Source organism: Rhinopithecus roxellana, chromosome 2 (genome assembly GCF_007565055.1).
Source record: "Rhinopithecus roxellana isolate Shanxi Qingling chromosome 2, ASM756505v1, whole genome shotgun sequence".
Classification (NCBI taxonomy): Eukaryota; Metazoa; Chordata; class Mammalia; order Primates; family Cercopithecidae; genus Rhinopithecus; species Rhinopithecus roxellana.
Window position 1 is genome coordinate 145,034,759 of NC_044550.1, and position 25,304 is coordinate 145,060,062.

At 39.6% G+C, this 25,304-nt stretch overlaps 1 protein-coding gene across 22 annotated transcripts in view; it reads left to right on the top strand.

The window, feature by feature from the left end:
* Positions 1 to 25,304, top strand: part of LIMCH1 (LIM and calponin homology domains 1) — a 352,171-nt gene that overhangs the window by 302,312 nt on the left and 24,555 nt on the right. For 12 of the 22 annotated variants that reach the window (XM_010384771.2, XM_030921844.1, XM_030921845.1 and 9 more), the window contains 4 exons: positions 9,772 to 9,862; positions 11,825 to 11,988; positions 15,274 to 15,379; positions 20,600 to 20,640. In XM_010384771.2, the coding sequence (XP_010383073.2) occupies positions 9,772 to 9,862; positions 11,825 to 11,988; positions 15,274 to 15,379; positions 20,600 to 20,640 (402 nt within the window). Of the gene's footprint in view, positions 1 to 9,771; positions 9,863 to 11,824; positions 11,989 to 15,273; positions 15,380 to 19,785; positions 19,861 to 20,599; positions 20,641 to 25,304 lie in introns of all 22 variants that reach the window. The other 10 variants (XM_010384733.2, XM_010384727.2, XM_010384765.2 and 7 more) reach the window with 1 other exon arrangement.

A 25,304-nucleotide genomic window follows, 5' to 3' on the forward strand; every position in this document is an offset into this window, starting at 1 on the left:
TATTTAGGACCTCATTAGACTTGTTAGTGCCATTTGAAAATAACTGGTGCTATCAGAATCTGGCTTTCCATCCCCAGCGATATATATAAAAGGGCCTTTTTCTTACTAAAGAAACAAAAATTCATTTAAAAGCCGAAAGTAATGTAGAGCATGAGAATACTATTGAATGGCAAAGCTAAAAAAAGTATGCTAATACAGGTATGGCAGAAAAGTGAACTCAATATGATACTTGTTACTTTGGAGTAGAAGACATCATTGGGAAAATTACACTTTCTTCCATCTCTCACCAGAAAGACTCACGCTGGTTTTACTAATCTAACCAAAACTGTCACTACACAGATGCAGCCCTGCTTTTGAGGTGCGGGCTGGACTCTGTTCAACCTCATTTGTCCTCACCAGAGGCTGAGTTTCTGCTGTTCTAATTTATAGCATTTGGGTTTGTATTATAGTTAAAAGAAGGAAAAAACTGTCAAGATATTTTCCCCCAGGACCTAGAAAGGTTTGGTGTGAAAGGAAACGTCTTCCAGCACCAAGGGAGCTGAGCGTTGTGTGACCCAGCTAGCTAAAACCCACCCAGAAGGCTGGGTATCATTATTTTTTTCCTCTATGATTAGTCTTTTGAACACTAAAATTATGTTTTTCAGAGGAGTTGAGAAGATATAATTTTCCCCCGCAGTACCCAAGTGCTCTATGAAAGAGATTCAAATGGGAATAGACCAAAATCATTTTCTCACCATGGTAACATGTTTCCTAGTCTCTAGGAGCAACGTTTTGTGATCCAGGCCAATGCATTCTCTCCTGAACTTGGACTTCCTGGACTTCCATTTTACTTTTCATTTGCATACATCTTACCTCTGCTAGAGATTTCTTGCAGATGATCAGGAGACAGAATATTGAGTTCTGCTAGCAGTATGAGAACTTAACTGATAGAGTAAACATTAACTTATGCTGTTAAAATTAGACTAGAAGCCCCCCAAATTAGACATAGGGGTGGCGTTGCTTTTCAGGGACAGTTAATAATTCTGTTCTTATTTCTCTTTTGCCATTTTTCATGATGAGCATTTTCTAAATTCCCTTCATAAAAAAGATTTCACTTTGATTACATATCCCCCAAAGTATCTTGTTTTAAGAGAAACAAAATTACATGATCTGAAAGAAACCATGCTATTTCAAAAGTTTATGCATGATCACATGGAGAAGGGTGGCCTTCAGGACTTTCTTCCTGAAACGAGCTGGATCCTGGTCGTCTAAGGATGCAGGTCTAAACTCAGAAAAGCCTGGGAGTCTTTTCCTTTTGTGTATTTCTTCCTTGGAAGAATTGCCTAGTTCAGAGTAATTTCTAGTTCAGTGAACCCTAATGTTTCTGAATAGGTAGTAGTATTTATGGACCCTGTCTATAGTAGTTTAGGCTCTTAAATCAACTGTGGCAGGGGGTATTGCATTACTCTCTGTGTGGGAAAATCTCTGTATATATCTCTCAGACTATAAGCTAAGTTGTTAGCTGTACTACATAGGACTGTGGCTTATTACTAAAACACTCATCATACTCACATGCAACTTAGGACACCACAAGTTTTCCGTTCAGAGTGTGTTATCCCAAGAGTCATTTTAAAAGAATCACTTCTCCAGTAAACCTACTCCTCATTTTACTTCTTTCTGCATGATTCCAAGCAAAGCATTTCTTAACTGTGTTACAGCCAGTATACTCCTGTTAAAATAAAATTTAAAAAAGGAATTAATTGGTCATGGCAAAACATGGTGACCAACTTAAACAGGAGGCTGCACTTCAGGGCCTCCCGGAGATTGATACCAGCTTGGACTTAATTTTCTGTTTCTAATTCACTTGCCTGATTCTGTGGGGCTGTCAAAAGATTAGTGTTCTTTTTAAATAGTGTCTTTCTTCCAAAAACTGCATTCCCAACAGATACACTCTCTACAGAGGAGTAGCTTCACCCACCAGTAAAATGTCACAATTCCTTTAGCGTGAGCTAGAACTGTTCAAAGGGCACAACAGCGGCAGTAGGCAGGAGCATGAATTCAGGAATGGAGGGAGAACAACAGAGAAGGGCGGCTGAGACCTGCTGGGGGAAGGTCTCGTGCGGAACATCAGCGTCTGGGCCCGGGATGGGCACTATGGATGATGTCATGTTATCTCTTCAGTTTCCTTCTACCTCATCTTTCTCATTTGAAACTCTTGGGACTGTCACTTTCTTGCTTTAGAACTAGATCCTAAATTAAGTTAGGAATTTCAAAAAATGTTTTGTCTGTACCTCCTCATGCCAGATAATTCCCAGTCATCTTCAGTCGAATCACCTTTATGGTAATAAGATTGTGATAGCAATTACCTTGCAGAAGGGCACCTGTTAACTGGTAAATATGAATTAAGGACCTACTGTATTACCTGTTTTTTGAAATAGAAGAATACACTTCTAAACTTGCTAGGAAAAAAATGCTCATAAAGCCACTAGAAAAGTATACAGAACAACGTAGAATTAAATCCAGAGGGACTCTGACTTAGGATGGTTCAACTTACAATTTTTCAACCCTATGATGGTGCAAAGGCAATATACGTTAAATAGCAACTGTACTTCAAATTTTGAATTTTGGTCTTTTCTGGGCTAGTAATATGCAGTAGGACACTCTCATGATGCTGGCGTGGTTGTGATTGGGCCCCAGGTCCCAGTCAGCCACGAGATCACGAGGGTAAACAACCGATACTCTGTAGTACGCTGGATCTCCAGATGATTTTGCCCAACCGTGAATGTAAGAGTTCTGAGCATGTTTAAGGTAGGCTAGGCTAAACTATGATGTTTGGTAAGTTAGGTATATTCAGTACATCTTTGACTTAACGATATTTTCAATTTACAACAGTTTATCGGAATGTAACCTTATCATAAGTCATGGAACATCTGTACTAGATGGTGGAGTAAGAAAACCAGAGGAATATAAGATTGCAAAGAACAGGCAAGATCCTTGTAGGCTGGGTTTAGTCTGGGAAGGTTTTGTGTGGATGTGGATTTTGAAACTTGACAGTAAGTGTGGGATTTGTGTTGAAGTGGAGGAGGGGCTATTCTGCACACCAGGAAGAGCAGGATCAAAGGCATGGACAGTGGTGAGGAGCCCACCAGAGGACCCCAAGAAGGATAAGAGGTGATGAGTGTGCTGTATATTCCAGGCAGAGGGATCAGGTCCTCCTCTGGCCACCCCGTCCCCTTGCCCCTAATTATCCCTGAGATATTTCAGGGATTTTGTTCATTTCAGCGTCTCTGTTAAAGGACCAGTGGAAACCTCTCACTTTTTTTTTTTTTCATTTAAAAACACTGGCTTCTGTAAGAAAATCATGTTATAGCACACAAGCAGACTCCTAGGAAATAAAGGACTGTAAAATAGTTTAGAAGGTCTTCTAATCTGAGGGCTAATATATCCTGTGTTTAGTGGCCTACAGAAAGATATTTTTATGTATGTCTCCCCCAAAACTATTCCAGTGTTGTCTTGATTCCTTGTCAGTTACATTTGTATCTGAAGCTCTTCTTTCCTCAGTGGCACCAAAATGACCCTTTTCAAAAATACCTAAAATACTTCACACACTAGATCAAAGGTCAGACTCCACCTGAACAAGTCAAACTGAGCCTTAATTTATATTTAAAAAGAAGTATAATAATAGCATAGACATCAGATGGTCATTGTGAGAATTTATGTCTGTAGAGCACTTAGCACACTGTCAGGGTGACTCAGAGACCACAGGTGCCACTCAGCTATCTTTAATATTGTCATACAACAAGTGGGAGTAAGGAAGTTGTAATATTTAATATATTTTGCAGAAGCCCATAAAGGCAATCAGTATGAAGTTTTTTGGATTAAAGTAAGATGGTCAAAATTACCATCTTGAACAGATGTGAATTTCATACAAATGAGATGAATTCCTTGTAATCTTCTAACTCAACTTGTTGTTCCAATTGTAATTCTCTAAAAAACATACAGATGTGGGCAGCTTTTTCTAGAAGACAGTTGTCCTTGCAGACACTTACGTGATTTTTCCTGCAGCTCTTTTTTTTTTTTTTGTCTTTTCCCCACCTTTTGTAGAGAATGGGGTCTCACTATATTGCCCAAGCAGGTCTCAAGCAATTTTCTGGGGCTCAAGCGATTCTCTCACCTCTTCCTCCGTAAGTGCTGGGATTACAGGCATGAGCCACCATGCCTGGCACTTCCTGCAGCTCTTTTTGCCTTTCCTATTGTTCCCTCCTTTCCAGTTCTGGCCCCCTCCTGCCACCTTAACCCCTAAGACTCCCACCCATCTACGCCTGTGTCACTCCCTTCCATGCCTGTTCATCAGATCTCTCTCATCAGCTTATCTCAAATGACGCAGCCCTTGTTCTCCCTCCTAGTCAGCACCATCCCACCAGGTTCGTGGCAATTTTCCCTCATTGACCAAGGGCCAAACTCACCTATTGGGTATCTAAACTACTTCATCTGCTTTTCTCCAACTAAGTCACAAGGTAGGTCTGTTTTTCCCATTTTGAAAAAGCTCTAGGTCTTCCTCTTGAAAATTCAGTACTATGTTTTCTGTTCCAGGAAAACAGACAATCGGATCTTTCTTGAAACATTGCATTTTGCAGTGAGAGCAGGGTGAAGGCATTTGAGTAGGTGCTGTTTTTCTTACAGCTGAGACCAACTGCAAATTCCTTTTAGATGGCAAATGTCAATAAACATTTCTTTAGAAACTGGTTTTCTCCATCTAGAAGTAGTTGTAAGATTGCTAGATTTAATGATTTTTAAGTCATTAAAAAGATTTAGATACAGATGCATTTACAGATTTCAAGAAAGCATACATCAGAGAAAATAAAAAATTAACCTGGCCTACTTATCCAGTTACCTGGATCAAAACCTCATTTTTTTTTAATTTGAAAAGTTTAGTACAAAAAAAAAAAAAGGTGTAAGACATGGAGAGCCTGATTCTCCATATAGATTCTCTGTCTTCCAGTGGCAGTAGATATTTGGAGGTATAAAAGTGAAAAGAGAAATCCATGCACAGCATATGTGGCACCTGGATCTGGCACCACAGTGCCAGAGCATAAATAGACTGATTTTCCAGGCTTGTGTCCAGATAAGCTATTCAAGACAAGAGCCAGGAAATCACTCAGAGTCACAGAACTGTTGCTCAGAAAAGGACATTGGACATCATTTGTTCCAACCCATAGAGGTTAAATGATCAGTCCGAGCTCACCAGCAACTCCATGCTAGAGACAGGCCCAGCAGCCAGGTCCTCAGTCTCAGGAGGGTACTTGCCCTCCTGCTTCACATTTCTAGTACATCTTCCAGTGTCATTCTCTGGGCCAGTCCACCACCAATATCCTAGTTAAAATGAGCAGCCAGATGCCAGGTAGGCTTTGGGCTAGACCATGTCTCTCTCAAGCCAGAAAACTGCCACCTCCCACCTGAGGCCCCAGGGCTGAGTCTGGCACCCGGGCAGTTTGGATCGCGTTCTCAGTTAAGGGGAAGCCAGCTCCTGGCTGAGTCCCATGCGACCTTTCTGTGCTCTCATTCATTCACATCCAGGGATCTGTTTTTATTTACTTGTTTTCATTCTTGAGAAAGTGTTACCAATTAGAGAAGGGAAGGGCTCTCTTCTGTTGAGCTGTAGCCAAAGAAAAATACAGGTCAGAAAACACATTTTTCCAGCAAGGCGGGTTTGTTTGAAGCAAACCTCTGAGTGTATCACTGCCAACTTTGAACTCATTTCCTTTGAAGTAATGATGTGAGTACAAAAGTAATAAGCCTTCAGGATGGAGTATCCAGACATAAGTTAATTAACCTGGCTTTGGGGATTTCCCTTGATTACAGATAGCCTATATACATTGCAGAATACAGAAAACTGGAGAAACCATCAACTACCTATTACTCAGCCACTCTGAAATTAATGCTCAGATTTTTAGAAAGTGTATGTTCTTTTTCTCAGTGTGTATAAAGTATTTTTAAATGGGTTCCTGTTATTCAAATTGCTTGCTTTTTCTCTTACTTTATCTGAATATTTTGCTAGCAGTAGCCAGATTTTGATGACTAGCATACATTTAAACTAAGCCAGAGTATACATTCCATAAATAATGCATAATATTTATTTACTTAACAAGGATTACGCATCTGGCTCCTAATCCCTCAGAACCTGGACTGAACAGAAATCCCTGAGATGAGCTGATGGCCGGGGGCAGTTGGGTCTCCAGGAGCCGTAGGAAGAGGAGAGATTCCAGGAGAGTTCTAATCTTTTGCAGAATAAATGAGTGCGAGGTAGAGGAAAGAAAGGGAATGGAAAAAGCAGTTTGAATCACTTCAGCAATAAACAAGACTCTCAGGTGATAGATTGCCTCTCATGGATCAAAACCTCTAAATACTGGAGGACAACTTGGAGGGGGTATGACTCTAAGCCCAGATGGTAGAGCATTGAGATCACCAGCACAGGCAGAGTTCCCACCTCCCCTGCCTTCTAGCAGTATGACCCTCGGTAAGTTGCTTAACCTCCTGGGCCTCAGTTTCTTCACTTGTATAAAGGAAATCATAATGACACCTACCTCCTAAGCTTGCTCTGAGAATTATGTGAGATGATTCTTATGAAAGGCCCAACAGCACTGACACGTGGCAAGTGAGTAAATATTGATTGCAGTTTCTGCTGTTGCTACTATCAATTTACCATATCAAATGTCAGGATGTAACCTTTAAAGCATCCCTTTAAGGTAAGATAAATTGGGTTATCTGGAGTTTAGTGTTTGAGTGTTGAGCCATACAGAAATGCCTTGAGAAATGTGAGAATTCTTGAAAGTAGAAATTCTCCGGCATGTGTAAGTGGTAAAACATTGCTGGAATGTTTTACCTGCGCTGGTACAATAAGCCTTAGTAAAGTAGTTAATGCTTGAGCACCCCGTCCCCTTTGCATCACACATCAGGTCTATAGGGCTTCATGAATTGTCTTATTTCATTGATTCTAAGTGGCACACTTTTCACATTTTAACATCTCTAAATCAGGATCTGTCTTATAATCAATAGTGCAGCATATTTAACAGATGATGTGTTTTCTTTCTTAGTAGTACCTAAAGTAATACAACTTAAAATTGATGGCATTTTAGATTTAATAAAATATGTTCATTTCTTTGTTCATTTTTGGTCTGGTGAGACGTTGGCCCTGTTGTGCAGTTATTTGTTTTGTTTATAGTATTTGGAAACACCAGTGTTCTCAAGAGGCTCATTCATCAATATTTAACTGCAAATTTGTTTCCCGGTCTCAGATAGTTTTCTGTAATGTAATCCATTTGTGGGGAAGGGAAAGCTAAAAATCAGTATTTCTGCCAGTATTTTCTATATAGACATCATAAAACAAAAATACCATCATGTATTAATATTTCTACATGTGTGGGAGAGCACTTTAAATTATAAAACCCAACTTATTCTTTTGCAATGCTAAACTGGTCGATCTTCAAATCCTACTACCATGTTGGTGGTTCATATAGTAAACAATATAAACATACACATGTACCATAACCTAAATATAACAAAAGAGACCAGTTAACTATTTTCACTTATTTAATTCTCTTGCAGGGATTCAAACCAGACTTATTGATATATGAAAATATTACAAAATCCATTAAATAATACCAAGGTGATGCATATTTCCTGCCTAGGGTTTTAAAAGTGCATTTTAACTTAATATTATGTTCTTCCAGAATTGATACATGACTGTCCATTATTAGAAAACGCCCATCTAATTATGAGGATTTCAAAACTACCCCATCCTCCAAAGAAAAATCACATTTTGCCACTAGATGCTGTTGTAAAACCTTTTAGAAACTTGAAAGTTTTGTTGCTTAAAATTTTTTGTTTTTAAAGAATTCAGTGATGGTTTCCACCAATGCATTAACTTTAAATTTCATTTTGAGAGGCAAAATTTGATTTATGGATAAAATATATATACTTATGACAGATGAATAAATTCATAATTCTTGAGAACCCATGGGGATATTTTATGAATTATTTAGTAATCCCTTTTCTGAAATCAACTTTAACCTTTATCTTAAAACCTTTTAAAATGTATGCAATATTTCATGCACACTTTAAAATTTAACTTTAGCTTTTTACAAGAAACTTCTACCAAAAAATGCAGTAGTCATTAACTTGCTCTCTTTAATTGTCAAAATATAATCTAGCTAGTATTTAATTTAACATTTTATTTATTTTTACTAAGCAAATATTGTAATAGCAGGATAATTTTGGACTTTGTTCTAGAGTCAATTGGCTCCCAGTGAAAGACAATGTAAAATTACATTGATTTTGTTTTCCAATTACAGAAATAATACATAGTCGTTATAGAACATTTTGGAATATATAAAATACATGTAAAGAGAAGGAAAAGTCGCCCAAAATTTAAGCACATTAAAAATAATTACAATTAACATTTTGATATTTGCTATCTTTTTTCTATATGTTTATGTATAGGCATGTATATAATCTTATACATGTAAACATCAAACTATATATACAGTTTACATTTCCTATCATTGGACAGTATTTTCACATATCATTAACTATTATTCAACATCTTTTTTTCATGATTATATTGCCTTTATGGACATGCAGTAATTCATTCAATCATTCCCCAATTATTGGGTATTTAAGTTGTTCCAATTATTTTTACTATTATAAATTCCATCAAGCATAAAACTGACACAATTGAGGTACTACTGAGAGAGAGGAACACAAGCATTAGAGTAATAACTGGAGGTGCCATGGAGATGAACATGACAGTGATGTGCCAAGTGGATTAGACAGTGAGGTCCAAATCACAGAGACTTGTTAGTGGAGAACAAGGAGGAAAGGCAAACCTGGATTCCCAGCCATAGAAACAGAAAGGAAGTGATGGGTATGAGCACTAGTATGTTCAAAACTTAGTAGGAGTTGGCAAAGGATGACTATTCACGAGGTATGAGTCAAAGATCACTTCAAAGTTTATGTGATGGGAAGGACTGCTGCTATAAACAGAAATTGTCAAATTTGGAGGAGAAGGCCATTGACCCTAGAGGTGAAACCAAAGCTCTGATGGACTCTCACAGCTGGAGATGAAAATATGAGTTATACACAGAGAATGTAATGGTGAATCCATGGGAATAATTTATATATTTGAGGGTAATTCAGCACAGGTAGAGGAAAACAGGGTCCAGTTGAAATCTTTCGGAATGACCCATATTTTGATGAAAAGGAAAAAGAACCAATGAGAGAAGAGTAGGCTGAGAGGGGGGAGGAGAGGGAAAAGGAGAGAATGAATTAGAACTCCAGTAATAGAGATTCACTGGGAGCCCAGGAAGGATGAGATCTTTAGACTAAAATCCACAGTGCTAAGGGCCACAGGTAACTATGCCAAGACAGGCCACAAAAGTAAAAAAGACTTCACTGGTGTTATGACCCTAAGCCAGCTTGAAAGGTGTTTAGGAACAAGTGGGGGATAGCCATGATTTTGAACTTTTGGTGGTGAAAGAAAAGAAAATGTGGGATGTACATCCGAGGCAGTCATAGGAGGTTTGGGGAGATAGTGAACCACATGGGTGTCCTGTTCTCCGTAGAATGTCTCCCTCCAGCCAGCCCAGGCTGTCACCATGAAGCTGCCTGGGAAGTAGAAGAGGGAATTTATATGAGCAAACCACTTTGTTGGCCTAAAAATTACTGCTTAAAACCTAATTTTTAGAACCTTTAAAGGAATAATTTATTCAAGGGGGAAAAAAATCTCTTTTTCAGGCAACCACTGAGAAAACGGAACCAAATAGTCAAGAGGACGAGAATGATGGTGGAAAACCAAGAAAAGGGAATATAGAACTTGCCTCATCAGGTTTGTTTCATAAGAGACTAGTTTTAAGGCAAATCATGATAACTCTTAAGATGTAATGGAAATAGCCAAGAATTTTCCTACTGAGCCACAGAAAGGTAGTAATTAGACTCTAGGAGTGATGTGGTTGTGCTGCCACCTAGAGGCTTCCTGGGGAAGTTCTGCCCATATGGTTAATGTTGCTCTGAAAATATGAGCCCATGGCTTTTCTTAAAGCTACCCAGTTTTGTTTTGTTTTTTTATACTTTAAGTTCTAGGGTACATGTGCATAACATGCAGGTTTGTTACATATGTATACTTGTGCCATGTTGGTGTGCTGCACCCATCAACTCGTCAGCACCCATCAATTCATCATTTATATCATGTATAACTCCCCAATGCAATCCCTCCCCCCTCCCCCCTCCCCATGATAGGCCCCAGTGTGTGATGTTCCCCTTCCCAAGTCCAAGTGATCTCATTGTTCAGTTCCCACCTATGAGTGAGAACATGCGGTGTTTGGTTTTCTGTTCTTGTGATAGTTTGCTAAGAATGATGGTTTCCAGCTGCATCCATGTCCCTACAAAGGACGCAAACTCATCCTTTTTTATGGCTGCATAGTATTCCATGGTGTATATGTGCCACATTTTCTTAATCCAGTCTGTCACAGATGGACATTTGGGTTGATTCCAAGTCTTTGCTATTGTGAATAGTGCCGCAATAAACATACGTGTGCATGTGTCTTTGTAGTAGACTAATTTATAATCCTTTGGGTATATACCCAGTAGTGGGATGGCTGGGTCATATGGTACATCTAGTTCTAGATCCTTGAGGAATTGCCATACTGTTTTCCATAATGGTTGAACTAGTTTACAATCCCACCAACAGTGTATTGTTTCTTAAATATTTATCTCTATAATCATGAAGAATATTGTGTTCTCCTATAAAAATTATGCTAAAAATTGAGGGTAAGATTTTGACACACAGTAACAACAACAGATAAGCGAGAGATCAAAAACATAAAAATAGATGCTGAAATGATAATGCTCACATATAGTTTAAAAAGAATAAAATAGTGCCATGAATCTGGACAGTGAGTATAATATACTGTATTCATTGTTTTAGCAAGGAGACCCCTGTTCCCGAAAGTCTTGTTCCTCAATATTTTTTGCAGCCTTATCAATATGTTTAACACATTTCTTCTTTTGATAAACCATAAAACCTCTCATCCTCTTCCAATACCAAATTATTACTTTTATAAGGCCTTTCTCAAGTGTTTACCACTTGAGAAAAATAATTTGTTAATTACCAAATTATTTTTAAGTGACATTTTAAAATAAATTAAATATCACTTAAAATAACAGCGTATACTGTTTCAAACTAGATTGTGCCTTCACATTTTGATATGCCCCCTTAGGTAGTGACTTTCTCACCCCTTCTAAAGTGAACCTAATTCTTCTTTAAGTATCAGAGAACACTTTATTTTCATTGTAATAATACATATACCCCACAATCCATAACATATTTCAATTAAGAAATTCTGATGTTAAAATGGAGTATTGAAATACAGAAAAAGGAAGCATCAGGTTGCTGCTCATTCACTGGGATAGAAACTACCTGTAGATGTTCTCTCAACCAGCCCAGCTGTCATAATCATTATATATTTCATGTCAGCGTTCTGTTCCATGTAGTGTTATTCAGATGTAAACCATGACCCATACTAAAAACTTAAGTTCTTCATAGTGTGGTTATAGGACATGTTTTATATTGCTTGTTGTTCAATACCATGAAAGAGCTTTGGGAATTCCAGCATCTTAGGCTCTTTTATACCTCTCAACACACTGTCATCCAGCTTATATTGCCAGGACGGGATATGGACTGAATGTCTGTATCATGGCAATGTCATATTCATGGCATTGCAGAGTGAATGGCCCTGTAGTTGTTTGATTTTCTTTTCCTTCTCTGTTTCTGGATGTAACTCCATTGCAGAACCACAGCATTTTACAACAACTGTGACTCGATGCAGCCCGACTGTGGCCTTTGTGGAATTTCCCTCCAGCCCCCAGCTGAAGAACGATGTGCCAGAAGAAAAAGACCAGAAGAAACCAGAAAATGAAATGAGTGGAAAGGTGGAGTTGGTGCTGTCACAGAAGGTGAAGTGCAGAGTGGAGGAAAGCAGTTAAATCCACAAGTTAACATGGCCCCATATTACAGCTAGCTGTTGCTGTGGCAGTTGTGAATAATGAAGATTTATTTTCTCCCCTCATCTTTTTTTCCTATCTTTAATGTGTAGTTTTTCTTGTTCTTTTTTTGTGAGATGGAGTTTTGCTTTTGTGGCCCAGGCTGGAGTGCAGTGGCGCGATCTCTGCTCACTGCAACTTGTGCCTCCCTGCAACTTCTGCCTCCCGGGTTCAAGTGATTCTCCTACCTCAGGCTCCCGAGTAGCTGGGACTATAGGCGTCCACCACCACACCTGGCTAATTTTTATATTTTTAGTAGAGACAGGGTTTCACCATGTTGGCCAGGCTGTTCTTTGTAGAAAGGTGTAATATAAGTTTTAAAGCCTTGCAGTTAGGTTTTAGTTTGCTGTGTGTGTTTGCTTATTTGCTTTTTAACTCGTCAGCTTACTGGCTAGTCTCTCTCCAATAATCACCTATTTGTTAGCAATGGTAATTCCGATGCCACTGGATTTGGATAACAAGGAACCTAGAAAATTATTATTCTGATATAACAGGTTTTAAAGTCTTGTTTTTATTAAAGTTTCTTCCTTGTTTAGAGTCTGATCTCATACACATTAGTTTGATTTGTTTTCAGGTACAGAGTCTAAAAATATTCATGAGTTACAGCAGTTGTTCTCAACCTTGATTACTCTTGAGAATTTAAAAAGTACCAAGCTAGCTGGGCGTGGTGGCTCACAGCTGTAATCTCAGCATTTTGAGAGGCTGGGGCAGGAGGATCACTTGAGCCCAGGAGTTCAAGAGCAGGCTGGGCAACCCAGAAAGTCTTCATCTCTACAAAAAAAACATTAGCCAGGCACGGTGGTGAGCGCTTGTAGTTCCAGCTACTCTGGAGGCTTAGGTGGGAGGATCACTTAGCCCAGGAGGTCAAGACTGCTGAGAGCCATGATTGTACCACTGCACTCTAACCTGGGTGACACAGCAAGACCCCATCTCAAAAACAAACAAACAAAACAATCCAAGCCCATTCCAGACCAAATAAATTAGAATCTCTGGAGGCAGAGCCCAGGCATCTGTGTTTTTTAAAGCTCCCAGGTAATTTTATTGGGCCACCAAGACGGAAAACCATGGACTGGCACAACTGAAAGACTATCAGTGGTGGTGTCCCACCTTCCAGAAGGAATCCTCAATTTGGATCTGACCTTAAAGTAACCTTAAATTTGTAGCTCTAGTTTATTCATCATTTACTCAACAAGTATTGGCTGTGCACCTACTATATCATGCCTGGCCGTGTGCTAGGTACTGGATAGTCAACAGTGAACGTGATGCAGTCCCTGTCCTAAGGAGCTGAGAATTCTGTATCCTTGGTAGAGCCTCTAAAATGCCTGTTGCCTTGTTGCATTTTCAATATTTCAGACCCTAGCTATTCTTCATTTTTATAGATAATTAAAGAATGGTCTACAGGTCTGGAAAGGGGAACCAAACTGGGGGCGAAATGTTGGGAGGCAGGCAGAAGTTCCCACTTTTGCAGGTTTCACATTATTTTGGACTAGTAACCATTATTTATTATCCTTCCAAATTTACTTGCTTTTGCCACTTAAATCTAAACTGAAAGGAAAAATCTGTATGATTGCAAGTAAAAAACATTTAACTTGAACAGAATGAATACCCTAAGTAAAAGGTAGTCATTGCCAACCTCATCTGTGCAACCTCATCTTGGAGTCCATCTGTGGATCACCGGAGTCACACCTGCCCAACTATGGAAAAAAATTGTTTTCAGTTCTTCAGTTTGTTTGTGTGTGTGTTTTTGTGCACTTTGCCTTTTGGTCATCTGGTAAACATTATTCTCAGAATGTTTTTTAAGCATAAAATAAAATACGCAGAATTACAACAAAGCACCCATGCTTACAGGCTGACCTTTTTACATAGCGGTCATTTTGATCATTGCTGATGACCCTTAACTGTTTCATTTACAACCAGGCATTACTGAAACATGTTTTTGCCAGCCTCCACTATGAGGAAATGCTCTGAGGCTAATGATTGGTGAGTTGTCAGCTTTGGGAAGGCTAGACCTTATCATTTGCTGTGTAGCACCAACATTCATTTGGACACCTGGTTGACCTCTGTAATGCAGAATGAAGTGATTAGTTTTCTTCAAGATTCTCTTAGAGTTGAATATATTATTCACAAAGAAAAATAAATCCTTCGGAGGATAAATTCTAACATAAATTATTCTGAGGACCAAATTAGGGATCAACGTGTAATGAAACAAGTGCTCTGTGGTCTGACTCGCCCTGAGGTCATTGATCTATCAGGAACAAAGCCACTATCCAAAGAGTGAATCAGAATAGGTTCTGCGAGCAGCTCAAAAAACATAAACTTATACAGCCACGCTCTTATTCAGACCTACGCACAGTGTCAACCAATGCTTATTTTAGACATTTTTGTTTTAATAAGTTTGGTAATCTGGTCTTTCAGCAATCAGCTGATTAGAAGCAACAAATCAGAAGGGTGCTTCTACTAAAGGTCATTCAGATTAGGGAGAAACAAAATTAAGTAGCAATAACAAGAAAAATCTATTTTACAAAACAAACATAAGAATTTTTAAAGTCTATAATTTTGCAACTATTTACAAGTAGTGACAAGTAGTCTAACATGCCTCAAGAATTCCCTAAGGGCATCAGATACTAAGGCACTGTTCGACAGTGGTTATTGATAATAATGCTTCTTTGTCAACAGGCAAAGTATACTGTCTTTAATATGCTTTGCATAAATTTGTGGGTGGTTATGTAATGTCTTTAGAATAATGTCTATTGAAAAGTAATATTACTTGAATGTTTAGCACTTATGGAGTAAGATTTGTTTTAATTATCTTATGTGGAACATCTAATTTCCTGACATTACAAAGTCAGTTTTGTGTGGTACTGTGAAGAGAATGTGTGATTGTTCAATAAGAGAATAAGAGAGAGTGATGTATAATTCCAAAGATGGAATATTGTCTTCTGGTTTGGAGAAAAGTGATCATTACATTTTTATGCTCTTGTCTGACTTATCTAAAAAACTGACTTTCTATTAATGTAGAGAAGGATGAAAGCGTTTTAGGAAAGAAACAAAAAATTAAATGTTTAAAGTTAAAGTGAAATGTTAAATGTTTGAACTGTTTGACTTCTGTTATAACCATGGATCCTTAAATTTTATGTCACCTGTGTGTTTATTAATGGACAGTTATTGTAATGTTTATGCCTGTTGTCTATTGTCCAGGTGGTAAAGCCAAAATCTCCAGAACCAGAAGCAACGCTGACATTTCCATTTCTGGACAAAATGCCGGAAACCAACCAACTACATTTGCCAAATCTCAATTCTCAAGGTAAAGAGAAGGACACGTTTTATTTTAGGTCTACATGTTCTGCTGAGCCCATCTGTAGTAAACTATTACTTAATTTAAAAGAAGATTACATCCTTTGTGTTGATATTCCTTTAGCCAGCATGTTTGCCAGAGTCTGTGATGGCTGAATTTATAACTTAAGAATGGAAAGCTGGAGCTGGATTCTCTATTTTAGCAGACCAGGAACCCTAGCTGCCAAGGCCATTTGGTCAACCAGGCACTATAGGCACAATAGAGCCTATACAATTGTTAGAGCTGTAAAATTTTGGTATTATCAAAATTAACCAGATGTGGTGGCACATGCCTTTAGTCCCAGCTACTCAGGAGGCTGAGGCAGGAGAATCGCTTGAACCCAGAAGGCAGAGGTTGCAGTGAGCCAAGATCATGTCACTGCACTCCAGCCTGAGTGACAGAGTGAGACTGTCTCAAAAAAAAAAAATTATTATCTCTAAAATATAAAGATAGTCATAAAATGAGAAATTAATATGTTTAATAAAAAGTTTAATATTATGTCTATTTCACTGTTAATTCTAGTCATCACCATTTAATTTGACAATAATTTTGAGAAAAAGCCATTTTTTTACTCCATAATAATTCCTGGGTGCATGATGATTATTGAGAAATCATTCACCATCATAGGTTAAACAGGTTCTAGACAAACATTTTAATCTTGCCAAAAATTATTTGTAGCTATGTGTGTGTGTGTGTGTGTGTATATATATATATATATATATATGAGTAACACACATACATAATACTGAGGATTTAAAAATGTTTAACACATGCATACTGAGGATGTATTTTAATGTGTTTTGATGTGGGAAGGGGTTGCCTCTAAAAACATAGGCATTTAGGGCCTTATAAGAAAGTCTTAAAATGGTACTGACCACTGAAAATTCCCCAAGTACTGTGTAGACCATATTTAGGGTTGTTAATTTACCCCTTTATTCTTTAAGAACCCGATTTGAATCCCTTTATCCTAGGGGGAATCCCAGGTGCCCATGACCACCAGAAAGGGCCCTGAGGGATGTGAACAGTGGAGGATGGGTTCTGAGAATTCACAACCCAGAGGGACTATTCTTCAAAACAACTAGACCACTGAGTTTTACTGCTGTGAGATCTCTCTCTAGATGTGGAAACGGGCCAGATGCAGTGGCTCACACCTGTAATCCCAACACTTTGGGAGGCCGAGGCAGGAGCACTTGAGGCCAGGGGTTTGAGACCAGCCTGGGCAACACAGCAAGACTTTGTTGCTACCCAAAAAAAATTTTAATTTAAGCTTACTTTCTTACTTTCTTCTTTCTTTCTGTCTTTTTCTTTTTCTTTTCTTTTCTTTTCTTTTTCATTTCTTTTTTCTTTCTTTCTTTCTTTTCTTTCCCCCTCCCCTCCCCTCCCCTTCCCTTTCTTGAGGGAGTCTTGCTCTGTTGCCCAGGCTGGAGTGCAGTGGCACAATTTAGGCTCACTGCAAGCTCCACCTCCCCGGTTCACGCCATTCTCCTGCCTCAGCCTCCCAAGTAGCTGGGACTACAGGCACCTGCCACAACACCCGACTAATTTTTTGTATTTTTAGTAGAAATGGGGTTTCACCGTGTTAGCCAGGATAGTCTCATCTCCTGACTTCATGATCCGCCCACCTTAGCCTCCCAAAGTGCTGGGATTACAGGTGTGAGCCACCGCACCCAGCCTAAATATTTTTTTTAAAAAACAGCCAGAGTTCAGGAGGCAGGAACTGTAGGGTTTCTTGTTTTTCTTTTTTAATAGACTTTCCCCAGTGGATTTTGTAGATTTAGCTTATTTTTACTTTTCTTTTTAAGGGTGGGCAGCTATTTCAGCCACTGGCAGAATCTGAGTTGGCTTCTGTTAGCTATTATTGATGTTTGGCAGATAAGTTGGGCTTTATCTACATAACAGGGAACTCTGGGGAATAATTAACTAGTACATGTACTGATGGTTACTAGGTTCATAATGTGGAAACAAGTTCAATACTGTTTTCAAAGCATTTGTCTTAAATTTGTCAGTCCTGCTTTCCTGAAGGGAATTGACAAAAATGAAGTATCACAACTGGGCCAGCAAATGGTTATATTTGGACCAATTTTAATTCTTCCCTATTTCTAGTACTTTGTAATTGTGTAGATAAGTGGTATAGAGAGGGAATAAATATTTTAAGCCATTTTAAAGCCATGTTTTGTTTTCTTACAAATTTACACATTCCATTACTTATTGTGAGGCATTTTGATTTTGTAAAATGTGCTACCGAATTGAGAAACTTCACTTCATTCTTTACCCAAGTTGAATGATTAAAAAATAAAATTTAGTAGAGTACTGAAGCATTTCAAAATTTATTCTTTAAGATAGAATTATATTTGGAGTACACCAGTTGTATACTTGTATTAGTTTGTTTTCATGCTGCTGATAAAAACATACCTGAGACTGGGTAATTTACAAAGGAAAGAGGCTTCATTGACACACAATTCCACATGGCTAGAGAGGCCTCACAATCGTGGTGGAAGATGAAGGAAGAGCAATGGGACGTCTTACATGGCGGCCAGCAAAGAGAGAGCTTGTGCAGGGAAACTCCCCTTTATAAAACCATCAGATCTCATGAGACTTATTCACTATCACGAGAATAGCACAAGAAAGACCTGCCCTCATGATTCAATTACCTCCCACCAGGTCCCTCCCATGACACATGGGAATTTTGGCAGCTACGATTCAAGATTTGGGAGGAGATATAGCCAAACCATAACAATACTTTTACCTGGTTCATGGAAACTATAATTATAGCTGCATGCTCTGGAGACAGAATGCCTGGGTTCAGATTTTCATGTGTGTAGTTCTTAGCTGTGTGACTGTACCCATCAGATTTTCCCTAATCTCTAATCAGCACCTGTAAACTAGAAATAATACCAGTAATAACCTCATAGGGATATTAGAAATACCAAATGGGAGAATCCATAAAAAGTGTTTAGCTCAATACCTGGCCCAGAATAAGCATTCATAATGTAATCTAGTAATTGTAGAATAGCAGCAGGAGGAGTAAAAGAATAGAGCAAGACATCAGGCAGGAATAAACTACTCTCTGAATCCTTTCTTTAAAATAAGAGTGTTCATGTTGTGGAGATCTGGTTTTCCACTGCAGTTCTCAAACACCGGTGTGTGCCAGGGTCCCTGTAGGGCTTAGAGCCCACTCTCACAGTGTCTCATTCAGTAGGTCTAGGCTGGGGCCAGAGGATTTGCGTTTCTTACAGGTTCCCAGGTGATGCTCAAGCTGCACATCTCACCACACTCTGAAAACCAGTGGCTTCAAGTATTTATTTAAATTGTGCACCAAAAATACCATTGATTGATATGAAAATAACAGTAATAATTGCTTGAAGTTTATAAAGTTTCCATCTTTCAAGAAGCCAAAGACATCTAATAAATGTAACCTTAAAATACATGATTTGTCTTCAATCGGGATGGGGAAATAGGGGAGGCATAGGTCTCTGCCCAGCACCCATTTAAGGAACTGATCTGAAGTCAAGCATCAAGTCCAGTGGAACTCTAGGGTTAGGATCGGGCATCCTGGAGCCACACCTAATACTTTCTCATCCAGAAAGCGGTCTCTTCCCCATTTCTATAAAGTCATCCATTCATAGACTGGTCATACAGGTCACTGAAGATCTGCTGGTCGACCCTGATGATGTTCCACACGTTTTCCTTACACACACACCCATGCATTCAGTCTTTAAATGCCCTGAAAACATTCATAAAATACATTTGAAAGTGACAAATTTTCTTAACTGCCTCTCAGCAGCAGAAAGATATCTCAAACTGATGTTTCAGTGAAATATGTGCACATTAAAAACTGATTTTTTGGGGGGCTTGAAAATGATGAGAACAGCAGAGTTTAAGGATGCAAATCCTTGCCACGAATCACCACAGACAGGCATATACACAACCTTTAGTTATATATACAAAAAACTTATGAAGTGTAATATATATGAAATAGTAATTAAACCACCCATCTTTGCTGCCCTTTATACTTTTCTAGTGTTCTCCAAAAAGCAATACAAATTGTACATTTTTGTTCTTGCATAGTATGTCATTCTATCATTTTGAGATTTAACATTTTAACACTATCACCATTAAGTGTGACCCTATGAAATTTCACCTAACACCAAAGAGGACAAACAATAGCATAAACCGTCCCGGTCCTGTTGATTTTGTCCATGTCTTCAGGTTTTATCTGTGTATTATTAAGACATTTTGTACTGTAGATTTACTGACTCTCAGTTCTGGTATTGACTATAGCCAAACCCCTTTTCGTATTTGAGAGCATGGTTCTATTCAGTTCTCACCCTAGTTTTCATGGTTTTCTGTTTGTTCTGTTCTGCCATCTGATCTAGAGTCACCTGGCACTGCCAGTGTTCCGCTTAGAGTTCAGAACTCTTGGCGACGATCCCAGTTTTTCTCCCAGTCAGGTAAACTGCATACTGGGTAGCTGTATTTCTTCTGTGCAAAAATCCATGTTGGGGCAATCAATGATGTCTGGCACTTGTCTTCATTTCTGATTTCTGGGGAAAAAAATTATTTCTTATGCACAGTTAGCAAAGAGCTAGTTCTTTGGTATTACTACCAGTTATGCTAAAATTGTGGGTTGGGGGAGAGAATCACACAACTTTTATGTTGATTTCAAGAATTCAGAGAAATAATAATATTTGTCATTTTCTTGATAGTCCCCTGCCTTTAAAAACAAAAAAGATTAAAAGCAGTTTACTGGAAACTGATCATGGTTCTCTTGTTAACTGTGTCACTGTGTTTGCTTCCTGGGTGACATCTGGCCTCTCTTTGTATGGTACTTCTCCATGCCAGTGAGGGAACTACTTAGTCAAGCCAGAATGCAAGGTGCACTAAGAATCAGTACTAATAGGAACAGGTTTTGCTTCCTGTAGTCTGGTACCTGGTGTTAACTGATGTGATCAATCATTTGATAGTGGATTTATCTTCCTTTGGTGATGGGTACAACCTGCTACAGGGGCTGTCTGCTTTATTATGATTTTCTGATGTTCTTGGCTTACCAAACACAAACACAAAGACACACACAAAAAAAATTGGTTTAAAGCTGATGTAGGAACTACATTCAACTGATAGGTCAAAAACAAAGACAATTAGAAGATACTCACATTCGTATCTTTTTTCTTTCTTTTTTTTTCTGCGCAGTGGATTCTCCAAGCAGTGAAAAGTCACCTGTTACAACACCTGTAAGTCACTCATTTTAAGGAATAAGATTATGAGTTAGTGTGATTTTAATTTATAACATTTGATTGGCTTAAAGAGTATTCAGACCGGGTGCAGTGGCTCATGCCTGTAATCCCAACACTTTGGGAGGGTTAGGCGGGCAGATCACGAGGTCAGGCGTTCAAGATCAGGCTGACGGACATGGTGAAACACCATCTCTACTAAAAATACAAAAATTAGCCAGGTGTGGTGGTGCACACCTGTAATCCCAGCTACTTGGGAGGCCAAGGCAGGAGAATTGCCAACCCAGGAGGCAGAGGTTGCAGTGAGCCGAGATCACGACTGGACTCCAGTCTGGGCAACCGAGTGAAACTTCATCTCAAAAAAAAAAAAAAAAAAAAAAAAAGCATTCGACTCTAATTGAGACCCAAACAATTGATTTTTAGAAGAATAATTAAAAGTCATATATAACACCATTGGGTAAATTATAAAGACACGGATTATCATTATATGGAATTGTTACTGTGCTTGGAAATAAGTGATAAGAAAGCAAAATCTAAGACGCAATTAAAATGAATGTAACAGGCTGGGCATAGTGGCTCACACCTGTAATCCCAGCACTTTGGGAGACCGAGGTAGGTGGATCACTTGAGGTCAGGAGTTCAAGACCAACCTGGCCAACATGGTGAAACCCTGTCTCTACTAAAAATACAAAAAATAGTTGGGCATGCTGGCGGGCACCTGTAATCCCAGCTACTCAGGAGGCTGAGGCAGGAGAATTGCTTCAACCCAGGAGGAAGAGTTGCAGTGAGCCAAGATCACACCACTGCAGTGCAGCCTGGGCAACAGAGTGAGACTCCATCTCATAGAATAGAATAGAATAGAATAGAATAGAATAGAATAGAATAGAAGGAATTAGTATTAAAACTGACAATTTCTATAGACACATTTTAAAAATGCACCTCATTTTTTAATATGAGGATAATACTTGAACATAGTATGTTGTTGGCAGATAGGACCTGCCTGAACTCTCCAAGAGACCCAAGCTCTCATTTTTGTACCCCTTCTCATAATCAGATTATGCACCCCTTCTCATAATCAGTATTTGACCAATATTAACTACAATGTTGCTTTCCATTTTGTATTTTAATGATATAAAAAAGCATTCATTAATTAAAATAAGACACAAGGTGCTGTGGACATTCCTTGCTGCTGCATGGCATCTGAACTGGTGTTTCTGATCTCAGGCCTGTCCTCCTTATTCGTCCTCTGGAATTTCCATTAGATTTGGAGACTTTCTCTGTGGCACAACCAACTGTGGCATTGCCCATGAGCAACCCCAGCTCAGCCACATAATCACTACTGTACCTTTGATTCTGGATCTAGCTGTGTAGCCCTGAAGGTGTTACATAACTTCTCTGAACCTCATCTTCCTTAACTGTACAATAAGGTGACAGTACTTTTCTTTTGAAGTTGTTATGAGCCTTAATTGAAATAATTATTCAGAAGCCCCTAGCACAGTGGCTGATATGTAAATGAATCCTTCCGCTACTCCCAATAGCCAAACCAAGAGGCCCACCATAGTCAATATCAATTCTTATCTATAGGCAAATTGTCTCACTTAGGGAGTCCTAAGTATCTCTGCAGAACAGAGAAGGGATCCATCACTTGTTGCATAACCCACATTACAAAACTAGGGACTATCTGTGGAGGCTCACTCCCAAGCCAATACTGGGAATCCTGAGTTTCCTGGGAAGCTGAGTTCATTGATGATGGATGAGAACCCCAGAACGATCCCAGAGCTGGCATCCATGGCACAGATCTGAAGTTTTCCATTTTAAATTGCATTTGGAACAAAGATGTCAGTTGTTCATGCCCCCTGGGGAGGGGTGGAGAGGAAGGGCATTCCAAAGAAACACATTCTCATTTCTTGTTTATGGAAAATAGAATAAGAAAGACACAAATCACTGGCCTACTTAAGTAAATCCTCTGAAAATTTCATGTGCTTTTGATAGTAAATGGCTCATCATAGAATAGAAAATAAAAGGAAGGCCGGGCGCGGTGGCTCAAGCCTGTAATCCCAGCACTTTGGGAGGCCGAGACGGGCGGATCACGAGGTCAGGAGATCGAGACCATCCTGGCTAACACGGTGAAACCCCGTCTCTACTAAAAATACAAAAACTAGCCGGGCGAAGTGGCGGGCGCCTGTAGTCCCAGCTACTCGGGAGGCTGAGGCAAGAGAATGGCGTAAACCCGGGAGGCGGAGCTTGCAGTGAGCTGAGATCCGGCCACTGCACTCCAGCCTGGGCGACAGAGCGAGACTCTGCCTCAAAAAAAAAAAAAAAAAAAAAAAAAAAAAAAAAAAAAAAAAGAAAATAAAAGGAACTTGAAATAAGTAAAGCTTCAAGAGGAGATAAGCATTAGATTATGCTGGCCTCCATAGACTCTGGCTATTTTTGGTCAGACTTGGAGTACCCAAGGCCCTCAGGACTGTGAAAAGAAGGGACTCTGACGGTAGGAGATGCATTACCCAGCGTGAAGGGATTCCATTCATTTATTCAACAAACATTTGTTGAGGGCCTAAAAATATAAGGTCTTGGGATAGATAGGAGGATGAGGGGCCCTTCCTGCCTCCTGAGAAATCCCTAGGCCAGAGGAAGATATGGACTTGTAAACAGGTAAATTGTAGGACCAAGTGGGTTAAATGCTGTCCATTCTGACTTCCTCTAGCACTTTTTACATCTCTTATGATAGTTATCACACTATCTTCTGGTCATACGTATATATTGGTCACTCTTCCACCCCACACGCATTCAGGTATAAGCTCCATGAGGCTGGGCCACTTGGCCAGCTGATGCCCCTGCCCTGGCCCACAGTCAGTGCCCAGGAAATAATCTGCAAAAGAAGGAGCAAGATCATTGTTTCATTCTCTCTTGTTTATCATGCTGGTTTCTTCCCCTTTGTCCTCCTCTTAACATACCCACTGCTTTCCTGCCTTTTAACACATATTCTGTATTTTCTGTACTCAATCCCCCTGCCGCACACTTCCTCCTCCTATCTGCCCACTCCTTACTTGACATTCCTGAGAGCACCGCCTAGTGAAATTTAGAAATTAAGTAATTCCTAATTGTTTCTCTTATTTTCCTACTATTGAACTTTCCTCAGTGGTCTTTCTGTGACTTTATTCACATAAACATCCCCTTTTCCCTCAAAAGACAAAGAGGGGCCATGCCCCTGGAAGAGCTTCTGAATGTTTAAACCACCTCGAAGTTCTAGGACAATGACAAGTGGAACCAACTTCCAATGCCATTAAATTCCAATAGAATTTCTCATCTGGTGTAACCGCATTTGGATAACATTTATGGTCATCCACGGGAGTTTGGGAAATTTTAGTTTACAGAAGCTCTTCAACTTAAGAATGGGGTTACATCCCAATAAAGACATCGTAAGTTGAAAATACTTAAAGTCAGAACTGCATTTGATACGCCTAACCTACTGAACATTATAGCTCAGCCTAGCCTACCTTAAATGTGCTCAAAACATTTATGTTAGCCTGCAGTTGGGCAAAATCCTCTCACACAAAGCCTATTTTATGATAAAGTGTTGAATATCTCACGAAATATATTGAATACCAACCTAAAAGTGAAAAACAGAATGATTGGGTATTTGAAGTACAGTTTCTACTGACTGCATATTGCTTTTGCACCACCATAAACTTGAAAAATTGTTAAGTTAAACTATCCTAAGTTGGGGACCATCTGTATACACAATTAAATGATTTTCCCCCCTGCATAACTTACCAGAGCCTGTAATATGCTAATGTGCAGTGTGAAACTCAGGAGTGGCAAGCAGGAAGCAATAAGCTAGTATCTCTAGCTTATTGGCCCACTTGTGTTTGACTATTCTGTGAGCATCGTGGCCATCGCAATCAATTGCAGGAAGCACGGTAGCAAGAGTACAAAATGAGGCACATGTTTCATTTGTCCAAATATATTAAAGTTCTAAATATTTATGAAGTTATAAATCAAGCATCACCCATGGCCTGGCATGTATTCTCTGCTTGAAGATACTTCCCTGGGCCAGCCCACCTGCATGCACCTGAATGGTAATGTGAATCTGTTGGGGGTGAGGCAGTGCGGGGGGTGGGCTGGCCCAGGTACCCTGGGCACTAACTGGATCTATCAAAGCCTTGGACAGGACTGTCCCTGTTCATCTTCCCAGGCTACCAGGGTACACAGATTCTGCCTGCACCCCTCCCCACACCAACCCTGTTTCCCATCCCCCAACAACTTCCCCACCCTTGCCAAGATTCCCAGGCAGTTGCCTCCCTGTCCTACCCCTTCAGAACAAAGGGAAGGGAGGAGCACAGTTACTGAGGAACCTGGTCTGCCTGGGCACCGACTCTGGGTGACTGGGGCAGCCGACCTTAAGCCAGGCGCGGTGGCTCAAGCCTGTAATCCCAGCACTTTGGGAGGCCGAGACGGGCGGATCACGAGGTCAGGAGATCGAGACCATCCTGGCTAACACGGTGAAACCCCGTCTCTACGAAAAAAAAAACTACAAAAAACTAGCCGGGCGAGGTGGTGGCGCCTGTAGTCCCAGCTCCCTGGGAGGCTGAGGCAGGAGAATGGCATGAACCCGGGAGGCGGAGCTTGCAGTGAGCTGAGATCCGGCCACAGCACTCCAG